The sequence below is a fragment of the Paralichthys olivaceus genome, chromosome 24 (assembly GCF_024713975.1).
Source record: "Paralichthys olivaceus isolate ysfri-2021 chromosome 24, ASM2471397v2, whole genome shotgun sequence".
Taxonomy (NCBI): domain Eukaryota; kingdom Metazoa; phylum Chordata; class Actinopteri; order Pleuronectiformes; family Paralichthyidae; genus Paralichthys; species Paralichthys olivaceus.
In genome coordinates, this window is record NC_091116.1 from 12,574,421 (window position 1) to 12,591,424 (window position 17,004).

The 17,004-nt window shown below is 45.1% G+C and overlaps 1 protein-coding gene across 4 annotated transcripts; it reads left to right on the forward strand.

Moving 5' to 3' along the window:
- The first annotated feature begins 1,908 nt into the window (after positions 1-1,908).
- glsa (glutaminase a) lies at positions 1,909-17,001 on the forward strand. Of its 4 annotated transcripts, none has more exons than XM_069520945.1 (18): positions 1,909-2,846; positions 7,969-8,065; positions 8,491-8,609; positions 9,731-9,860; positions 10,220-10,299; positions 10,448-10,611; positions 11,455-11,513; positions 13,322-13,354; positions 13,513-13,571; positions 13,738-13,804; positions 14,080-14,130; positions 14,457-14,633; positions 14,710-14,841; positions 14,957-15,049; positions 15,266-15,327; positions 15,442-15,518; positions 15,610-15,673; positions 15,827-17,001. In XM_069520945.1, the coding sequence occupies exons 1-18, from the start codon at positions 2,593-2,595 to the stop codon at positions 15,972-15,974; spliced, it is 1,866 nt and encodes a 621-aa protein (XP_069377046.1). In that variant the 5' UTR covers positions 1,909-2,592; the 3' UTR covers positions 15,975-17,001. The 4 variants fall into 4 exon arrangements, with proteins under 4 accessions (XP_069377046.1, XP_069377047.1, XP_069377048.1 ...); XM_069520946.1 differs by having other exon boundaries at positions 7,975-8,065; XM_069520947.1 differs by lacking the exon at positions 1,909-2,846 and adding an exon at positions 2,870-6,252.
- Positions 17,002-17,004: the final 3 nt, after the last annotated feature.

Consider the following 17,004-nt stretch of genomic DNA (forward strand, 5'->3'; position numbering starts at 1 on the left):
TTCGCAGGCCATTTGCATCAGCGTCACATCAACACATTGTGAAACTGGCTGATGACTCACTGTGACGCAGGTCATTCTCACATACCTCCCATCACTCTCTCCTCCAGTCCCTCCACCACACCCCCCCTCCCCTCCCCACGTCCTTCTCACACACACACACGTAGACTGATTTTCTCTGGAGAATGGCTCAGCTCATGAACACCCACGCTGGTTGCTGTTCACAGTGGCAGCCCTGCTTGGTGCTCAAGCCCCCCCCCCCCCCCCCCCTCTCCCCTCCCTGTCCTCCTCCTCCTCCAGTGCAAGTCACTGATGATGATGATGATGTGTTGCTGTGGCAACGGCCCGATGTGGGCGGCTCCACAGGCGGTGGGTGGAAGCCAGCCGCTAAGCAGCGTGGGAGGGATCTGCCGAGCGCACCCATCACCCTCATTTTGAAAGGAGCAGGAAGCTGACTGCTTTTGAGAAGGTGTGGGTGTTGGTGAATTATCGCCTCTCCTCCCTGCAGCTTCGTCAGGGATCGCCTTGTTTGTCTCCCTTCCTTCCTTTCCTTTGTTTTCTTCTTTACTGCTGCATGCAGGGAAATGCTGCTGCTCACAGGGGATTTTTGGGGCAAAATTAAACTTAGAAATCTGCTGTTGCTTGAAAAAAAAGTGGGAGTTATAAAGGTTTGTTATGGAAGACACTTGAGAGGTAAAAACACACAGGCAGAGAAAGGCCTTGCATTGAAAATCCTTCAGTGAACACAGAGATCTGTCTTTCTATCCAGAGACTGAGAATGTGTTTGTGTTTTTGCCTGAGAAGATTGAAAATGTAATTTCTTATCACCTGATTTGATTCTATTGCGAAAACAAAACATGCAGAACACATACGCACGATACAGAGCAAAGCAAACACCGACCACTTTAACAAAGTGTCATGCATAAAGGTAAATATTATATCCATTGCACTCCAATTAACTCTTAAACGATATAACAGGCTGCTGTAATGAGGGGTTTGTTTTCTGTAGGACGTCAAACAGATTTAAAACATATGATGTGATGGTTAAAGGACATGCACGTGGAAATCAGAGCTGCAGAATTCGTGTTTCCTCCAGTAGCTTCAGTCCAAATGCTCCATGTGAGGTTTCATTAGTCAGCATCAGTTTGCTTGTTTTACCCATCTTGGAGCTCCGGGTGGGTGGAGTTTACTGTGATTCAGATCAGAGTTGGGAGCTGAAGAAAAGTAAAAACAAAATTCTTTCCAGTGAGTGAATCAGTGGTTTAGGTTTTGATCTCACGTTTCATCCGGGCTGAGAAAGAGGTCGACACAGGTAGAACACAAGAGTAATGAATTTCTTTATATATATATAAAAAGACCTGAATGTTATATTTTTAAAGCACAGACACAAAGGTAAATTGTCTGTTGTGTTTAGAATGATTTCTATTTCTAAGGGCCTTGTTTAAACGTATTGATTGTGTCCTTGTGGATTCAAACAGAAAAGATTTCTGGCCAGTAGGTTGTGCAGTGACACCACAGTCAGACTGTGTGCAGTACCACAGTAATGCACCCGGTGTCAGACCAGGACAACACAAGTACACTGTCTGAGGCTCACTGCTGATCTCTACACAGTAATACACTCTTTATTTCTCACATCACTCACATGCTGTGAGTGATGTAAGAACTAAATCTACCTCTGCTCATAAATTCTCTTATTGCTTTTCTATACATATCTATCAGAACTCATTCCCATGTTTATTTTAAACTATTTAATTTGACATAACACATCATAAAGACGCGTTGACTTCAGTTTTTCATGTAAACACTCAGCGGAAAGGTAAGTGAAGAACAAGGAATAAGAATAATCCCAGTTATGGTAAAATTATTACAATTAAAAACAAATTAAAAAATAAGGCAGCAGGTCACAGATTATGACTTTTTTAAATAAGTACAAGCAGCATAAACAACTCATATTACATGTATTATATTACAAACATTTATATTCATTTATAATAGATAATTAACATAAACAGTTGATAATTATTTACAAGCCAGTAGATTAAAAAGATTCAGAATAATTTACATTTATATATAATTGATATTAATTAGTAATTTCTAAATACATTTTATATATGTACTATTATTATTATATATACCTGAGGCTGCACATTTTTTATAGATGATTAGAAAACTGTTCAGTACTTTTACTGATTGTTTTGCTTCTTTCAACGTGATTTTCCTGCAGAATCTCATTCACTTCCTTTGTTTTGCTGTGATAAGATGAAACATAAGATTTATTTGTGTCCGTTTTAATTATAAACTGTGAATTTAAAACGATAGAAAATCGTGAATTAATTAATAATCGAAATAAAAATCTGAGTTTTATTTAGAGCTCCAGCAGGAAAGACGGGTTCTGATGATTGACAGCGCTCCCGGCCAATCAGGTGCAGGGACTAGTCTCCGCAGTCCAATCAGAACTCTCGCTGACAGTAAGGTAGGTTGTGCCGCGGAGGACCGTTAACACCGACAGGAGAACCGACGCTTCTCTCCGGTACCGCGGCTCGTCATCAGCTCCTCACCCGGGTCACGGTGCTCGCTTTTCCTCCACATCCAGACATGTTGCACCTCCGGTCCACGGTGGTGCTCAACGAGCTGTTCCAGACGCTCGCAGGCGGGGTGAGAGCGGCACCTGCAGCCGCCGCCTGCCTCGGCAGCACCGGCGCTCCGGGAGGGAGGTCGCCGGGCGGAGGGAGGTCGTTCGCCGGGTGGAGGGCTCCGCAGCACCTCGCCAGGAAGCAGCACGGCGTCCGGGGCTTCTGCTCCAAGGGCGACGGCCACAATGAAGCCGCCAAAGAGTCGTCAACGGAGAAGTGAGTCACGTTAGCCCCCCCGGTGTGAGGGCGTGTTAGCCGCTAGCTGCACTGGTAGCCGAATTCCATAGGAAAACATAGGAATTTAACATGGCGGTGATGCCAGGGAGCCATTCCTTAAACTTTCTTTTTTATTGAAACGAGTCAATAATTACTCGCAGAATATAAGCCGAATTCACAGCAACATTATAACGTGACTTTTTTAAGACATGTAAGTATTTTTCTTTCAAAGTTTTCATTTGTAGGCTGTAAACATGTAATGAGTTAATTTTCACAAGCTAATTCCGCACTGAGCATCACGCAGAGGAACTAGCTGCTATTACAGATGCTGTTTAGCTGGATTAGCCGATTAGCAGCTAATGGCCGGTTGAGGCTGTGTTGGGGGTTTGACGGAAGCTGGAAGGCGGCGGCATGGAGAGGCTCTCCCGGTGAACTGCTCCGTGTGCACCGGGAGTCAGCACCCGGGGTGTGAAGGCTCAGGAGCCGCTGCGAGTGTGTCCGACAATGGAATCAGTCGTGACTACCAGGAGCTTCCTCTGCAGCTCAGAGACATGAAGCTAAGAGCATCATCTTCATCATCATCTTCATCATCACATAACCATAACAAACACAGCCTCAGTGTGTTTAACTTCATAATAACACAGCAGGAGAACGAGCCTCAGGCCAAAGTCTCATGAGAATTAAATGTCACATTCAGTTCTATTATTCTGTTAATCTCAACGACACAGAAAGAGAGGTCATTGAGTGAGGGGCTGTAATTGACAGCGTGCACTGGAGGAGGTGTGTTAGGCACCGCTGACCTCAGGGGCACGCTCCCTCTAAAAACAATTTGCCGTGGCCTCCAGGTCAAACGTCATGTTTGCTCAGAACGTTGTGCAACGAGTCTCGAGGTCCGTTGTCTCTCTTCCTGAGGTTTTTGCCCCAATAACCGATTACTGGGATTGTGATTAACATCGTGTCCTACGATCGCATAATAAGACAAAGACGTGCTTAGGTCTGAGAAGATGGAACATTTATCATTTTATATATGATCAGTATAGTTGTAGATTCATCTTCTGTTTGTCGACTGCGAGAAGAAGAAGCTTGATATTCACAAGTCACCGTGAAGACATACATTTTAAAACCAAATATCTAAACTTCACTGACAGGTGTATCGGTCGTTTGTATGCCGGCGGCTTCATGGCTGACGTGCCTCTTATTCTAATGAGATGTAAATCTAAACGTGAAACGATGCTTCCTCTGCAAACACCAGAGTGTCGACTGAGGCCCGTGATTTATCTTCCTCAACTCAGATGTTTAAACATGGATTGGATGAATCTGGGATAAGATTATTGTTTACAGAGTTATTTCGGATTTTGATATTTCAGGATTAAGGACAGAGAAGCAGAGAAGGAAAATCCTGCTTTTCAGAGATAAAGTCAAAATAACGTGCACATATATTACAAGATTTATCTTTTTGCCATGTTGCAGAGAAAATTAAGTCTAAGTAAGTCTCAATTTTTTTTTTCTTCTTAACATTCATATCAGCTGTGGTTCCAGCCGTCGCACCAGCCCCATAGAAATTAAAATGCCTCGTTGCCCCTGCAGGCGGAAGTTGCCCCATTTGTTTCTGTTCACGGACAATTTGCTTAAGCAGTCGGTCACGTTCATGCAGTCATTTGTTTTGCTGACTGGTCGTCATCAACATCTTGTTTTTTCCCCCTGGAGACAAATTTCGTTTTCACGAAGAATGGCTCGTTCTCTTAAATACGAGACTCAAGTGTCAGAGACATCGTCAGCTGTCAACGTTTAGGTTTAGCAGGAGCTGTAGTGCAGGATGAGTCACAGTGAGTAAGCAGTCAGCGTCTCCCAGTCCTTCTAGGAAAAGATTCACGGGATCCTGTCGAGCATCAAGGAACTGCTCCACAACAAATCCAAAAAAAAGCATCAGCATCATGTGTTGGTTGTGTTTCTATGTCAACAGTATCATCACAGATCTGCTCCCACTAACTGGCTCTTCTGACTTATCGCACCAACACGGCCAGAACGAGTTTCTCTGATGAGTCACTCTCCATCTTATTGGTTGCTTGAGATTAGGCTACAGTGACGTCGCTGCCAGACTTTCAACCAGAAGTACCCAATGCAGGAAAGTAGACGCTGGCTGCTTCCTCCCTGCAGCCGTGTGTACTTTTCACTCAAAAGGAACAGGAGGAAGAAATTTAAAAAAAAAAAACTCTTTGGACGCATGCACTGAAATCTCAACAGCAGTCTGCTCCCGAGGCTGTGCCCTGGCTAATAAGGGGTTAAAAATGTTTGTAATGCAGCGGAGATCATCCCGCCCACATCATTTTTGCACGGATTTTGCACCAAAGCCTGTGTGCTGGCATGCTGCCTAGCACTTGTCAGGGCCTAAAGGAGCAGATGAGTCACTCGCACGGATTGATTTGTGCAGCGCCGCCTCTCAACGCTCCCAGTCTCATGTCTGCCTCCACCCCACGTCAATTTGTGATGACCAGCGGCGAAGCCAGCACCATCGATCGGGTCGGATAAATACCGCCGATATTACACACGACTCAATCCAGACACAGATCTCAGCTGTCGTCTCTGGCAGCGACTTAAGTGTCCGTGAAATAAAACAACATCGATAGTGGAGGATCTGTGGGAAGGGGTCGGGCGCGGGAAATAAAAATCAGTGAGCGGTGAAGTGCTTTTCAAAAGTAGGTTGCTTAATTTATATTTTTGTTTTATAAACCTTTTCCAAAAGAAGACTGGGAGCTAGAGGGCATCAGGGTGTAAAGGTCACTGACTCTTGTTCATTCAGCTCACACCAGGTCGGATTTCTGTTCAGCTGTCTACACCTGTCCTGTCAGCAGCAGCTATACTGACCAACGGCGTCTACACCGACTTAACTGCTATACCCTGAAAAATACGGGGCCGCTCAGGGGACACAGTGGAACAGAACCGACGGATATAAAATCAAAAATCTATCATTGCATATTGATCGGCATCGCGTGCAGCTCGATTCAAAATAGATCTACGGCGAGCGCAGTGTTTGGCAGCATGGCAGCGTCAGCTTCTGGACGAACTGTGTGTGCTGACCTTTAAAAACACACAGAGAACGAGGGACGCGCTAACGAGAGCAGAGGAGGTAGATTAACGAGGCCGCTCCAGATGTTCACCTCTTAACCTGCTGGTGATGATGCTCCCAGAGGTGAAATCTCTCAGCGGACTCATTAACTCAACCAGGATGTTACTTATGGTCTAAGTGTAATTTCACACCGGAGCCTGAGAGGGGTTTAGATATTTGATTTATTTCTATCTGTTTACATGAATGCTTTGGTCTGTACTATCAAAGCCACTGTCACTAATTCAGTATTGTTCCCTCTGCACACTCTCTTCCTGTTGTTGATCTGCTTGCTTTGCATTTGTAAGTATGTTTCAATTTTATTTTTATTTTAGTCTCTTTCCAGTAGAAATAGAGGTTTTCTGCAGAAAGCCAATAACTGCTTTTACCTTGAAATGACCTCACTTCCTCCCAGAGGCTGCGCTTGAATCCCCTCCCCTCTACCTCACCCCCTGTCATCCCCCTCTTCCTCCCTCCACACACACACACGGCCACACACACACACACTCTCTGATGTGTATTCCTTCCTCACCAGCAGGCATCAACTGTCCATTAAGGAGGTCAGAGACGGACCACGCTGACAAACAATCAGAGGACGCAACAACATGCTGATTCAGACGGCATGAGATTTGTTTTTTGTGTTAAAGGAGACGTATGATGCTTTTTTTCTTTCTTATTGTTCAGAGCAGCCTGGGCTTTTTATCAGGAGGGGGAGACTAAAAAAACTAAAACCAAGAGGCTGAAAACAGGAGCTGCAGCGATGGACAAGTTTAAATGATTCACCTGAAAATGAGCAGAATATGTCTCCTTTAAAGCTGCGTTCCACACATGTTGAAAAGTCATGAATTCTGACTTTGTCCATGTAAAACCAAGTTACAGACAGAAATATATTGATGGAAAGTACATGGTTGCATCAAAACCACAGATACCGTCAAAGCGCTGTTTGATTTAAACTCGGCAGCTCACTTACAATCCTCTTGTTCAGAATTTCTGACGTGAGACATAAAGTGGAACTCGGCCTAAAAGCTGAATAAAGTTGGTCTCTCCAAGGGTCCGAAATCAGTTTTTTCTGGTTGGCTGCTGAGAGGAGCCTCCCCTAGCACGCAGGCCAGTCAGTGGCCCATGATGCATTGCAGGACATCATGCCCGGGCACCCAGAGCTTTGCTCAAATCCAATTTGGTGTTGATATGAATCATAGCAGAGAGCCTGCTGTGAGCTGGTCATCGCGTCCGCCCTCCTGACACACGACTAACTTTCCTCCCAGAGACAACTCGGTGTGGAAACACTGCTCAGAACACCAGCCAGAACATCACACTAGATCAATCCTCAGACCAGAACCACGTGCCGTCGGTCTGCCAGGGGCTCTGCCAAGCCTCCAAGTCACATGTGCCACAGTGGAGGTCCAGTCGTCACAGTTCACAGACTGGGCTTTTACTCGGGTGATTTGCACTGACGCTGCAGCACAGAGACACCTTAAGGCTCTGTCGTGAAACAGTTTGAATATTTCAGGTGTGTCTGTGCTGCGGCGGTGCTGCCACACTGCCCACAGGACTTAGCCAAACCTTCACTGGAGAAATAAAAGTAATTCCATGTATTAAAAAGATGTGATGTGTTGTTTGGTTAGATTAGTGGTTAATCGGCTTGTTGAACAAACTCCTGGCTGGTGTTCTAGCAGTGCAGACTGTTAACAGCTTTCATTACGGTGGCCTTATTGCAGCATTCAAATCTCTGGAAATGTTACCACACGTTAATCTGAAACAAAAACTTTAATGTACTGTAAGTTTTACAGAGCAGAGACTCGCATGCCGTGTTTTCTGACGTCAAGTTCATCTGGAAAAACCTTTTCCGCAGCTGATTGTACTGCAGTAAGGCCAGTGTCAGGTCACGTTTTCCTCTACTCACCGCTTCTCCTTGCAGTCAAAAAGCTTTTCTTCTCCCTCTGCTGCCCTTCCCCTCCACGTGTCTTCCTCAGAGGGCCTCACTTGCTTTTTCTGTGTTTGTATTTGTCCGTCCTGCAGGAGAAGGAAAGCAGGCATCCTGCCCAGTCTGGAGGACCTGCTGTTCTACACCATCGCTGAGGGCCAAGAGAAAATCCCTGCACACAAATTCACCACAGTGAGTTATGAGGCATTAACAACCGACTGTGACAGCAGAGCTATGAAAATAGTTTATTATGCAGTATTAAGCAGGAGAGAGAGATCATGAAGACATTTTAAATACAAGAGAGAAAAATCAAAGTGGGTGCAGTGAAGATTCATGGAAAACAAATATTTAAATCTGCAGAATTTACGATATAGATATATTTACAAGTGTGTTTGTTGTATTTGATGTAAATCAATATGCACATTGTAAATAAGCTGTAAACAGCGAATGTGCGTAATCACCGTTTAAATGTCTCCCCGGCTGACTTACGAGCAGTGAACCCCCTCTTGTTAGCCTCTTCAGGAGTCTCAGTTCACGGCTCGTAGCTTCATTGATTTGTTGTCAGGCCGCTTCAATCATGATGTTCCTCCTCCTCCTCCTCCTCCTCCTCTCTACAGGCTCTTAAAGCCACAGGGCTTCGCACAGGAGACCCCCGGCTGAAAGAATGTATGGAGATGCTGAAGGTGACCTTGAAGCAAACGTCTGACGGAGCGCTCGACAGACACCTCTTCAAAAAGTAGGTTTTCAGGTTGCTTTTAAATCGAAGCACAAAGTGGATGTAAAGTTTTCGGTAGATTCTCAGTTTTTTCTGTCCGAAAGTTTCACGTTAAAATCAGTGGTCCCTTTAAGTAAAGTCCCTGTTTCTCTTCCGCTGTTATTGTCCACATCAATCTTTCATCACAGTCTATCGTGAGAATTATTGATGCTGGTGACAGCACTGGGTCACTGCATGACATTCATTATTCATCACCATGTTGAGGTTGGATTCATTCGGATGACCAGGGGGAGAAAATACAAAAATAAACCCCGAGATCAAGAAGTGTGAAGTGGATCAGTTTGTCTTTATCCACATTCAAATAATTTAATAAAAAGAACCTGGTTTAGGGGCTGAAACCAGAAATAACATTTTGAATAAACAACAATGGATGTCAAATTAAATATCATTAACCCCCCCAACCCTGCTCTGGCAGCACCTCTGCTGAATGAGCCCCCCCCTCAGACGACATGCTGCTGAGACAGAACTGGGTGACAGCTTGGCAAGCAGCGGCCCGGCATGTCAGGGCATATGACGCCTCCTCGGGGGCGCTTAGTCATCACCGCACAGACCCCAGTCACGCCGCTCCTGGCTGGGATCCATCACATCCGCTCCTGGGCTTATTTATAGCGCTCAGCCACACAGAGCGAAGCATGTGAGCGGGCGGTGGAGTGTAGCGTTTGTTTTCACTGCAGGGATCCCATGCTACAGGGATTACACTGGGTTTGATGCAATGAGATAGCTGAGCCACAAATCTCCCCACTGCCAGGGAGGCACAACGTCGACCTCACCGCCTGGTTATTTGGAGTTGTATGTAAAGTATCTGCGTATAAATAAAAAAAGCACTGGCTCAAGGACCGGTTCATGTTTCTGAGGACATTTTAGGATGGAAATAACATAAAGTATTGTTTTGTTTTGGTATTTCTACATGTATTTCTTCCACGTGTCCCTCCACTGTTGAACGAACTGTTTACGCTTCTCTGTGTTGAGCAAAAGTTCAGTTTCCTGTGAAATATTCTTCGTATTCCCCTCGTAGGTTAAAGCTCTCGCCCCCCTCGGTCATGGTTCTAGTCCTAAACTGACGTCTCCTGTCTCCTCCTCAGATGTGTCCAGAGCAACATTGTGCTGCTCACCCAGGCCTTCAGGAAGAAGTTTGTCATCCCAGACTTCCAGCCCTTCTGTGCGCACATCGACGAGCTGTATGAAAACGCCAAAAAAATGCCTGGAGGGCAAGTGAGTGAGAGTGATTTTCCTCCATTAGCAGAAATGTGAAGGTTAATTTCCTCTGGCTTCAGACCAGAATAATGTTTTCCTATTTAATATGAATATCTTAGCATTGTAATCATCTTTACATTCACGCCTCAGTCCTGCTGTTGAACCACAATGTGACGATGAGGTGTTGATCCCTCTATGCTGAATGAATTCAATGGAGATTACTTTCAATCTCTGCACATTCATTTATTCCCACAGGGAACATCTCCTCAGCTGCACTGTGCTGCAGAGAGAGAAGAGCCGGAATCACAGTCTGCTTGTTTTACCACTCACCATGTAAACAGCCAGTAAACGCATTTTTAAAAACTGTCATGCTGCAGGTGGCGGACTACATTCCCCAGCTGGCCCGCTTTAGTCCCGACCTGTGGGCCGCCGCCCTCTGCACCGTCGACGGACAGAGGTGCGGTTTCATTGATCCATGTTTGTTGTGTTATATATGTATCATATACACTAATGAATAATAATAAAGCCAGAGCCTGGGAGGAAATCGAATCTAAAAACATTTCAAGAGTTGAGCGTCAGATTATCTAATCCTGTGTTATTCTCAGGCACACCGTCGGCGACACCAAGGTTCCATTCTGTCTGCAGTCCTGCGTCAAGCCGCTGAAATACGCTATTGCCGTTCACGACCACGGCACCGAGTACGTTCACCGCTTCATCGGCAAAGAGCCCAGCGGTCTGCGATTCAACAAGCTCTTCCTGAATGAGGAGGGTGAGGACTCACACACACACTCACCTGCTCCTCACACAAGCCTCTCGCCTGCATCATGACTCAGTCGGCTGTGGTTGGACTTCCTCAACGTGGCCTCGGTAAGAGGAGCCATCCAGGCCTGGTTGCCATGGAGCTGCGATAAATTGTTAATGAGAGGCAGAGTAAAACAAAGAGTGTGTAACAGAGACAGAATAACCTGGGAACACCACAGGCTGCACGTGGCGTCGGTAAAAACCAGTTCAAGTTTGCTGTGGCCATTAACATTCATACGGTGAGTTTAGACACTCACCTAAACCCTGCGGTGAAAGCACTGCTCTCTATTTCTGAAGGAACGACATACGTGTGGTCAAAAATATCTGTGGTCAGAAGGTCGTGAAACTATCTCACTTACTCGAACAGCTTGTTGAGGTTTCTAATTTCCTCTCTGTTGTGTTGTTTACCTCTTCTCACAGTGTTCAATCATGTTAAAGAATAAAAACACTGGTTTATATGATAGATCGTTAATGGTCGACATTCTGCAAATTACCTGTTTACACTGTTTAAAAAACAGCTTCTGTACCAATCGTTTGTTTTTCCAATGGACCCTGGTGTGAGAAGGTTTCCAGGTTTCCTCTCTTTGTCGTTCCTGAGAACTCTGCGGCAGAGGAAACATTCCTGCTGCTTATATTTTACATGGATTTTCTCACATTGTTGTGGCCTGTTGCATAAGAAGATTAAAACTCAGAGAGGAAGTTGATGCTCAGTGAATCATTCCAGACCTCCTGCTTTAGAATTGTTCCTTTTTCTCCTTTCTCTTCCTCGTTTGACTTCTTCCTTTGATGACACTCACTTTCTTTATTGCAGATAAACCACACAACCCCATGGTTAATGCCGGTGCTATCGTCTGTACCTCCCTCATTAAGGTACGCTACATCCACATACCCCCACTAGCAAATATAGAATATTACAGGCGCAGTTTGTGAATGTGTGCAGAGTTTGTTTCAGAAAAGCCACGGCCTGAAATTGAGTTATCAATGTTTTCACATCAGGACTAATGCCGTGATTTTAGAAAAGATTTTAGACTTTTTATCTGCAGCTGCAAAGTTGTGTTCAAAGAGACTTTGTCTGAAACAAAATAATAATCGTCTGGAGAGCGTGCTTCCGCCAGATTGCTGTATAACGGGGAGATTAAGGTTATAGATAATCACGCTGAAAGGGGATTTGGTTGAAAGCGGCATCGCTCGGATATCCTGTGCAGACACACAAAGTTTATAGAGCCCAGAGAGTGGATGGAGATGGAGACAGAGCAGCTCAGCTCGGACACGTTATCAGCTTTAATCAGGGAAACTGCAGTGTTTCATTCATATCCTCCACTGACTGACCTTCACACACACACGGACCGGTTTAAACACACAACAGCACCACCTGCTGACGGAAATAAAACATAAACCGCAGCGTCTGCTCTCAAGTGGCCCAACGAGGATCAACAGGATTCCGTGAGGTCGTCTCAGAGGTCGTCGGTAGCAGTTTAATTACTGCGATACATTCATACAGTGAGAGGAGACTGTACAGACAGTCGGTGTTTGTTGTATTTATCCCACAACACATTTCTCCATCAGCCTGAACCTTTAACGAGATAATGTTCTCAGTGACTTTAAGTCCAGAGCTTTGTGTCAGAACTTGGCCTGTGTGCTGAGACAATGAGGAGCGTGCTGCTCTGTTGGCAGAGTTTTAAATAACATGTTGTTGAAAGAATCTCAGGATGTAGAGTCACTCGACCGCGGAGCACGGTTTAGTTACGGGCAGATCAAATCTCGTGGAATGCTCAGAATCTGATTTTCGTAAATATATCGTGACACCAAAGACGGTAAATGAAACCAGCTCCTGTCAGCGACTGTTTGCATGCGTGCCTCCTCCTCTCTCTGCATCTAGATCTACACATGTGCAATGTACCTGTTCAAGGCATCGTTGTGTGCTTTTATGTGTTGTTGCATATTTTACAGCATTAGGATCTTTGGGAAATTATGACCACAGCAACAGGTCAATGACGTTGGTAATTTTTTCCTTTTTAATCATTTTCCTCCCTCTTTGATCTGGATTTGTGAGCTTTTAGCTTTTCACTTGGCCGTTAATGAATGTTTAAATGTTGCTTTTATACTTTTCACATGCATTCTCCAAACTGTTTATACGTCTGGGTTATAAACAGTACAGCTCTGGCTCAACTCTGGTTTTATACCATACTCCATTCCCCTGTAGAGAAGGACCCCCCCCCTTTGTTTTCATTTCTTTACTAGTCAGATAAATCCTTAAAAAACACAAACTGTGTAGCTCACAGTGTTGAAACTAACTCACCAGCCTAATCTTTGTACAGTAAACACACTGTAAGTTAACTATCACTGCAGAACACGTAGTTATTTCTACTTGCAAACTCTCATTATAGTTTATTTAAATTTTCCTTTAAAAAGAAGCAGGAACCCTGAGTGGATTAACCGTTTTTATTTCACCTTCTCCATCTCCAGCTAGTCTCCCACCTCTAATCTTAATTCATCTGATGTCATGACTGGTTAGATTGGTCACGTAACTGATGACTTCCTGTCATAGTTTAATATCATAGAGACGTGAATCATATAATACACTAGTGCTAATATGTGGGTAACGTTAAGTGTCAGTGTCATTGAATGTTTCCTCTTGACTTAAATGTCGTGTTGCTAACATTGTTTGTGTGTTTCAGCAAGGGGCCAGCAACGCTGAAAAGTTTGATTATGTGAGTAAGACTTGAAAAGAAGTTTCCAAACTGAGATAACAGATAAAACCATAAATGAAATTATTCGATTTGTGTTCTTGATACGTACGAGTTATTCGTAGAGACGTTGTGATACGAGCATCAAACCGTACATTTTATTCTCTACATCTGCTCCTCAGGTCATGAACTTCATGAACAAACTGGCAGGAAACGAGTACGTGGGCTTCAGCAACGCCACGTGAGTAAAAACATCCCCTCACTGCAGAATTGGTGAATTCAGGGACGCGCAGCAACTTTCAGAGGCAAAATAATTCCGTCAGTACAGTTTGATTTTGTTTATATAACGTGAGCTGAGTCATGGTCTTAAAAGAACAAACCCCCCCCCGTCCCGCTCTGTGCCCCAGTTTCCAGTCGGAGCGCGAGTCTGGAGACAGAAACTTTGCCATCGGCTACTACCTGAAGGAGAAGAAGGTAACGTCAGGCAGAGAAGACATGAGGAGTAAACAGCAGCAGATGTTTCTCTCTCAATCAAGACTTGTTAGATTTTTGTTTTCGCCCTAAAGTCGTGATTTATAGATCAACTTTGATAAACTGAACATGTTTCTTCTTTATTTAAACATTTTTCATTGATCCTTATTCATTAAGCTGCTGCTCCTGTTTGCTCTAATTTACCTTTTACTGTCGATAACATAAAGAAGCAGCAGATGAGCTATCAGACGGGTTGACGCTGTGTTTTGTCCTTGCAGTGTTTTCCAGAGGGCACAGACATGACGTCCATCCTGGACTTCTACTTCCAGGTGAATACAAATCAACAAAGGATTGAAAACCCGTGGGATGAATAGAGTTATCACGGCACAGTAATGAAGGTGATGGTGTGTCAGTTGTGTCAGTCGCTGATTGATTCGTCTTTTTTAATTGATTCAAACTCAGAATCTGATGCGGAGGAAAGTGACGCTGCAGAAGAATCTCATTCAAATCTGCTTTTTGATTAAAGTGACGAGACAAAACGTCCCCGTCCTCTTTTATCTTGATTTAACACTGAGCCTGTGACTGTGCAGGAAATCAGAACAGATCTTGGACAATTCCCAAAAAGACATGAATTATTTCTGTTCCTCCCTGTCAGCTGTGTTCCATCGAGGTGACCTGTGAGAGCGCCAGTGTCATGGCAGCGACTCTGGCCAACGGCGGCTTCTGTCCAATCACAGGCGAGCGCGTGCTGAGTCCCGAGGCCGTGCGAAACACCCTGAGTCTGATGCATTCCTGCGGCATGTACGACTTCTCTGGGCAGTTTGCTTTCCACGTGAGTGACAAAGATCCCGCGGAGTAACAAAACGTTTGAGTCGCAACACGTCATCGTCGCCGTCCTTGTGTTTCAGGTCGGGCTGCCGGCTAAGTCTGGCGTCGCCGGTGGGATTCTGCTGGTCGTACCAAACGTGATGGGCGTCATGTGTTGGTCTCCTCCTCTGGACAAGCTGGGCAACAGCGTCAGAGGAATCCAGTTCTGCACGGTAACGTCGGCTTTAAATACTTTTCATCTTTGAGCGACTTCAACTTGAACTGTGGCCCCGCCCCTCCCCCCCCCCGACTGACGTCAGACTGAAGCTGCGTGTCCTCATCTTTCAGGACCTGGTTTCTCTCTGTAACTTTCACAACTACGACAATCTGAGGCACTTCGCCAAGAAACTGGATCCTCGCAGGGAGGGAGGAGACCAGAGGGTGAGTCCGCACCCACTGTAACTGCTCCTTGAGAATTTATCAGAGTCACATCCTCTTCCTGTGTTCGCTCGCCGTTCCTGGACGCCCTCTGACCTCGTCTTTAGGATTTTTACCCCACGACTCCATCTGCTGGAAAATGACTGCAACAGCGTCTCTCAGGTTTTTACCTCAACAAAACCAGAATCAAGCTAAAGAGGGAATCTGTTGTTGTTCCAGGTGAAGTCCGTGATCAACCTGCTGTTTGCTGCTTACACTGGAGACGTCTCCGCTCTGAGGAGGTAAACACACATTCACATCACTCATTCAAACGTGATTTAGTTGTTTTGTAAATCACACTGATTAAAGGTTTCTTGAGTTGTTCGGCGTTTGATATTTCATTCGTCTTCGTCCAGGTTTGCTTTATCCTCGATGGACATGGAGCAGAGGGATTATGACTCCAGGACGGCTCTGCACGTCGCAGCAGCTGAAGGTAACACGCCGAGATGGTTCATGTGTCAGAGCAGCACTTTGTAACAGTGTGTTCGTGTTCGTGGAGCTGATGTGTCGTGTTTGTGCTTCAGGACACACTGAGGTGGTTCGTTTTCTGCTGGAGGCCTGTAAAGTCAACCCGGTTCCCAAAGACAGGTAACACACAACCACCAGGAGACCATCTGTCTCCTCCACATGTTGAAACGTGAATATTATTTAGATAAACGTGTGTTCGTTTACCAAAACTTCATTAAAAATATCAATGAGCCCCGGAACACCTCTGACTGCTCTCCCTCTCTGTCCCCACAGGTGGGGCAACACGCCCATGGACGAGGCCGTCCACTTCGGCCACCACGATGTGGTGACCATCCTCCGTGACTACCACAACAAGTACAGCCCCCAGGACAGCACCGCCGACAAGCAGAACGCAGAGAAGAACCTGGACGGGATGCTCTGATGGAAGAGAAGCAGGAAGGGCATGAACTCTGAAAGAAAACCTCCAGGTAGTCAGTTTGATCCGAGGGGAAAACATTTAAGTCCTGAGAAACAACCACAGTAGAAAATATAAAAACAACCCAGATAATTAAGTGTACAGGTCAAACCTAGAAGACGGCGGTCGCTGCGTAAACGCTCCTTATCATGTCGTTGGTAGATGTCGTTTTGTATTATATTCATGTATGTAACACAAGCGGGAAATATTTTTCTGGCCGTTTCTCCTTCTGTATTTTGTTGTCAGCTTTGTAGGGAAAAAATAAAGCCACTCGTTGAATGCTGGGTAAATTTGGACTCAGGTGTCACAGACGGTGTCGTGCCCTGGTCACTTCGTCATCACGGCGTGGTGGAATGTATCCTCCCCCTCCAAAACACTTCAGCGTGTTTGTAATGTGTGCGTGGTTTTTATTTATCTATTTAAGATAAACTGTACATTCATGTAGTGTGTGTATATTTCCTGAGATGAGAAGTTGGTGTAAATACGTACGTGAATAGCCGTAGTTGTGTCTCACTGACTCATTCAGCTGTGAGCACGAGGTGTGTGACGTAGTTTTCACTAAAAAACTGTAAAACGTGAATCTTTCGCTTGTTTGAATGTTGAACTAAATGTTCCGCCGTTAAAGGCGAATATGATTCGACATATCCACGACGATGCTGACGGCGCTGCATTCCCGTAAAGTTCCACCGACTTCACGAGAAGCTCGGTTCTAGATTTGTAGAAGGTTCAAATATAATTGTCACACCTGAAGCGAGTTCAGTTCTTAGGAGCCTCGTAGGAATCGAACCCACGACCTCAGGACTTTCCTCAGGACCTCAGGAAAACCTTCAGTCTGGACAGACTGTTCCACACACGCCCGTCAGCGTGCGAGTCGTATTCCGCAGGTCGCACAGGGAACAGAAGGGTTATGGTTTGATTTTGTGCTTGTAAAATATTTAAAGAGTTTGATGTCACCCCACAAGAAAAAACTATTAAAGGAAGATTATCTCCAGTAGCA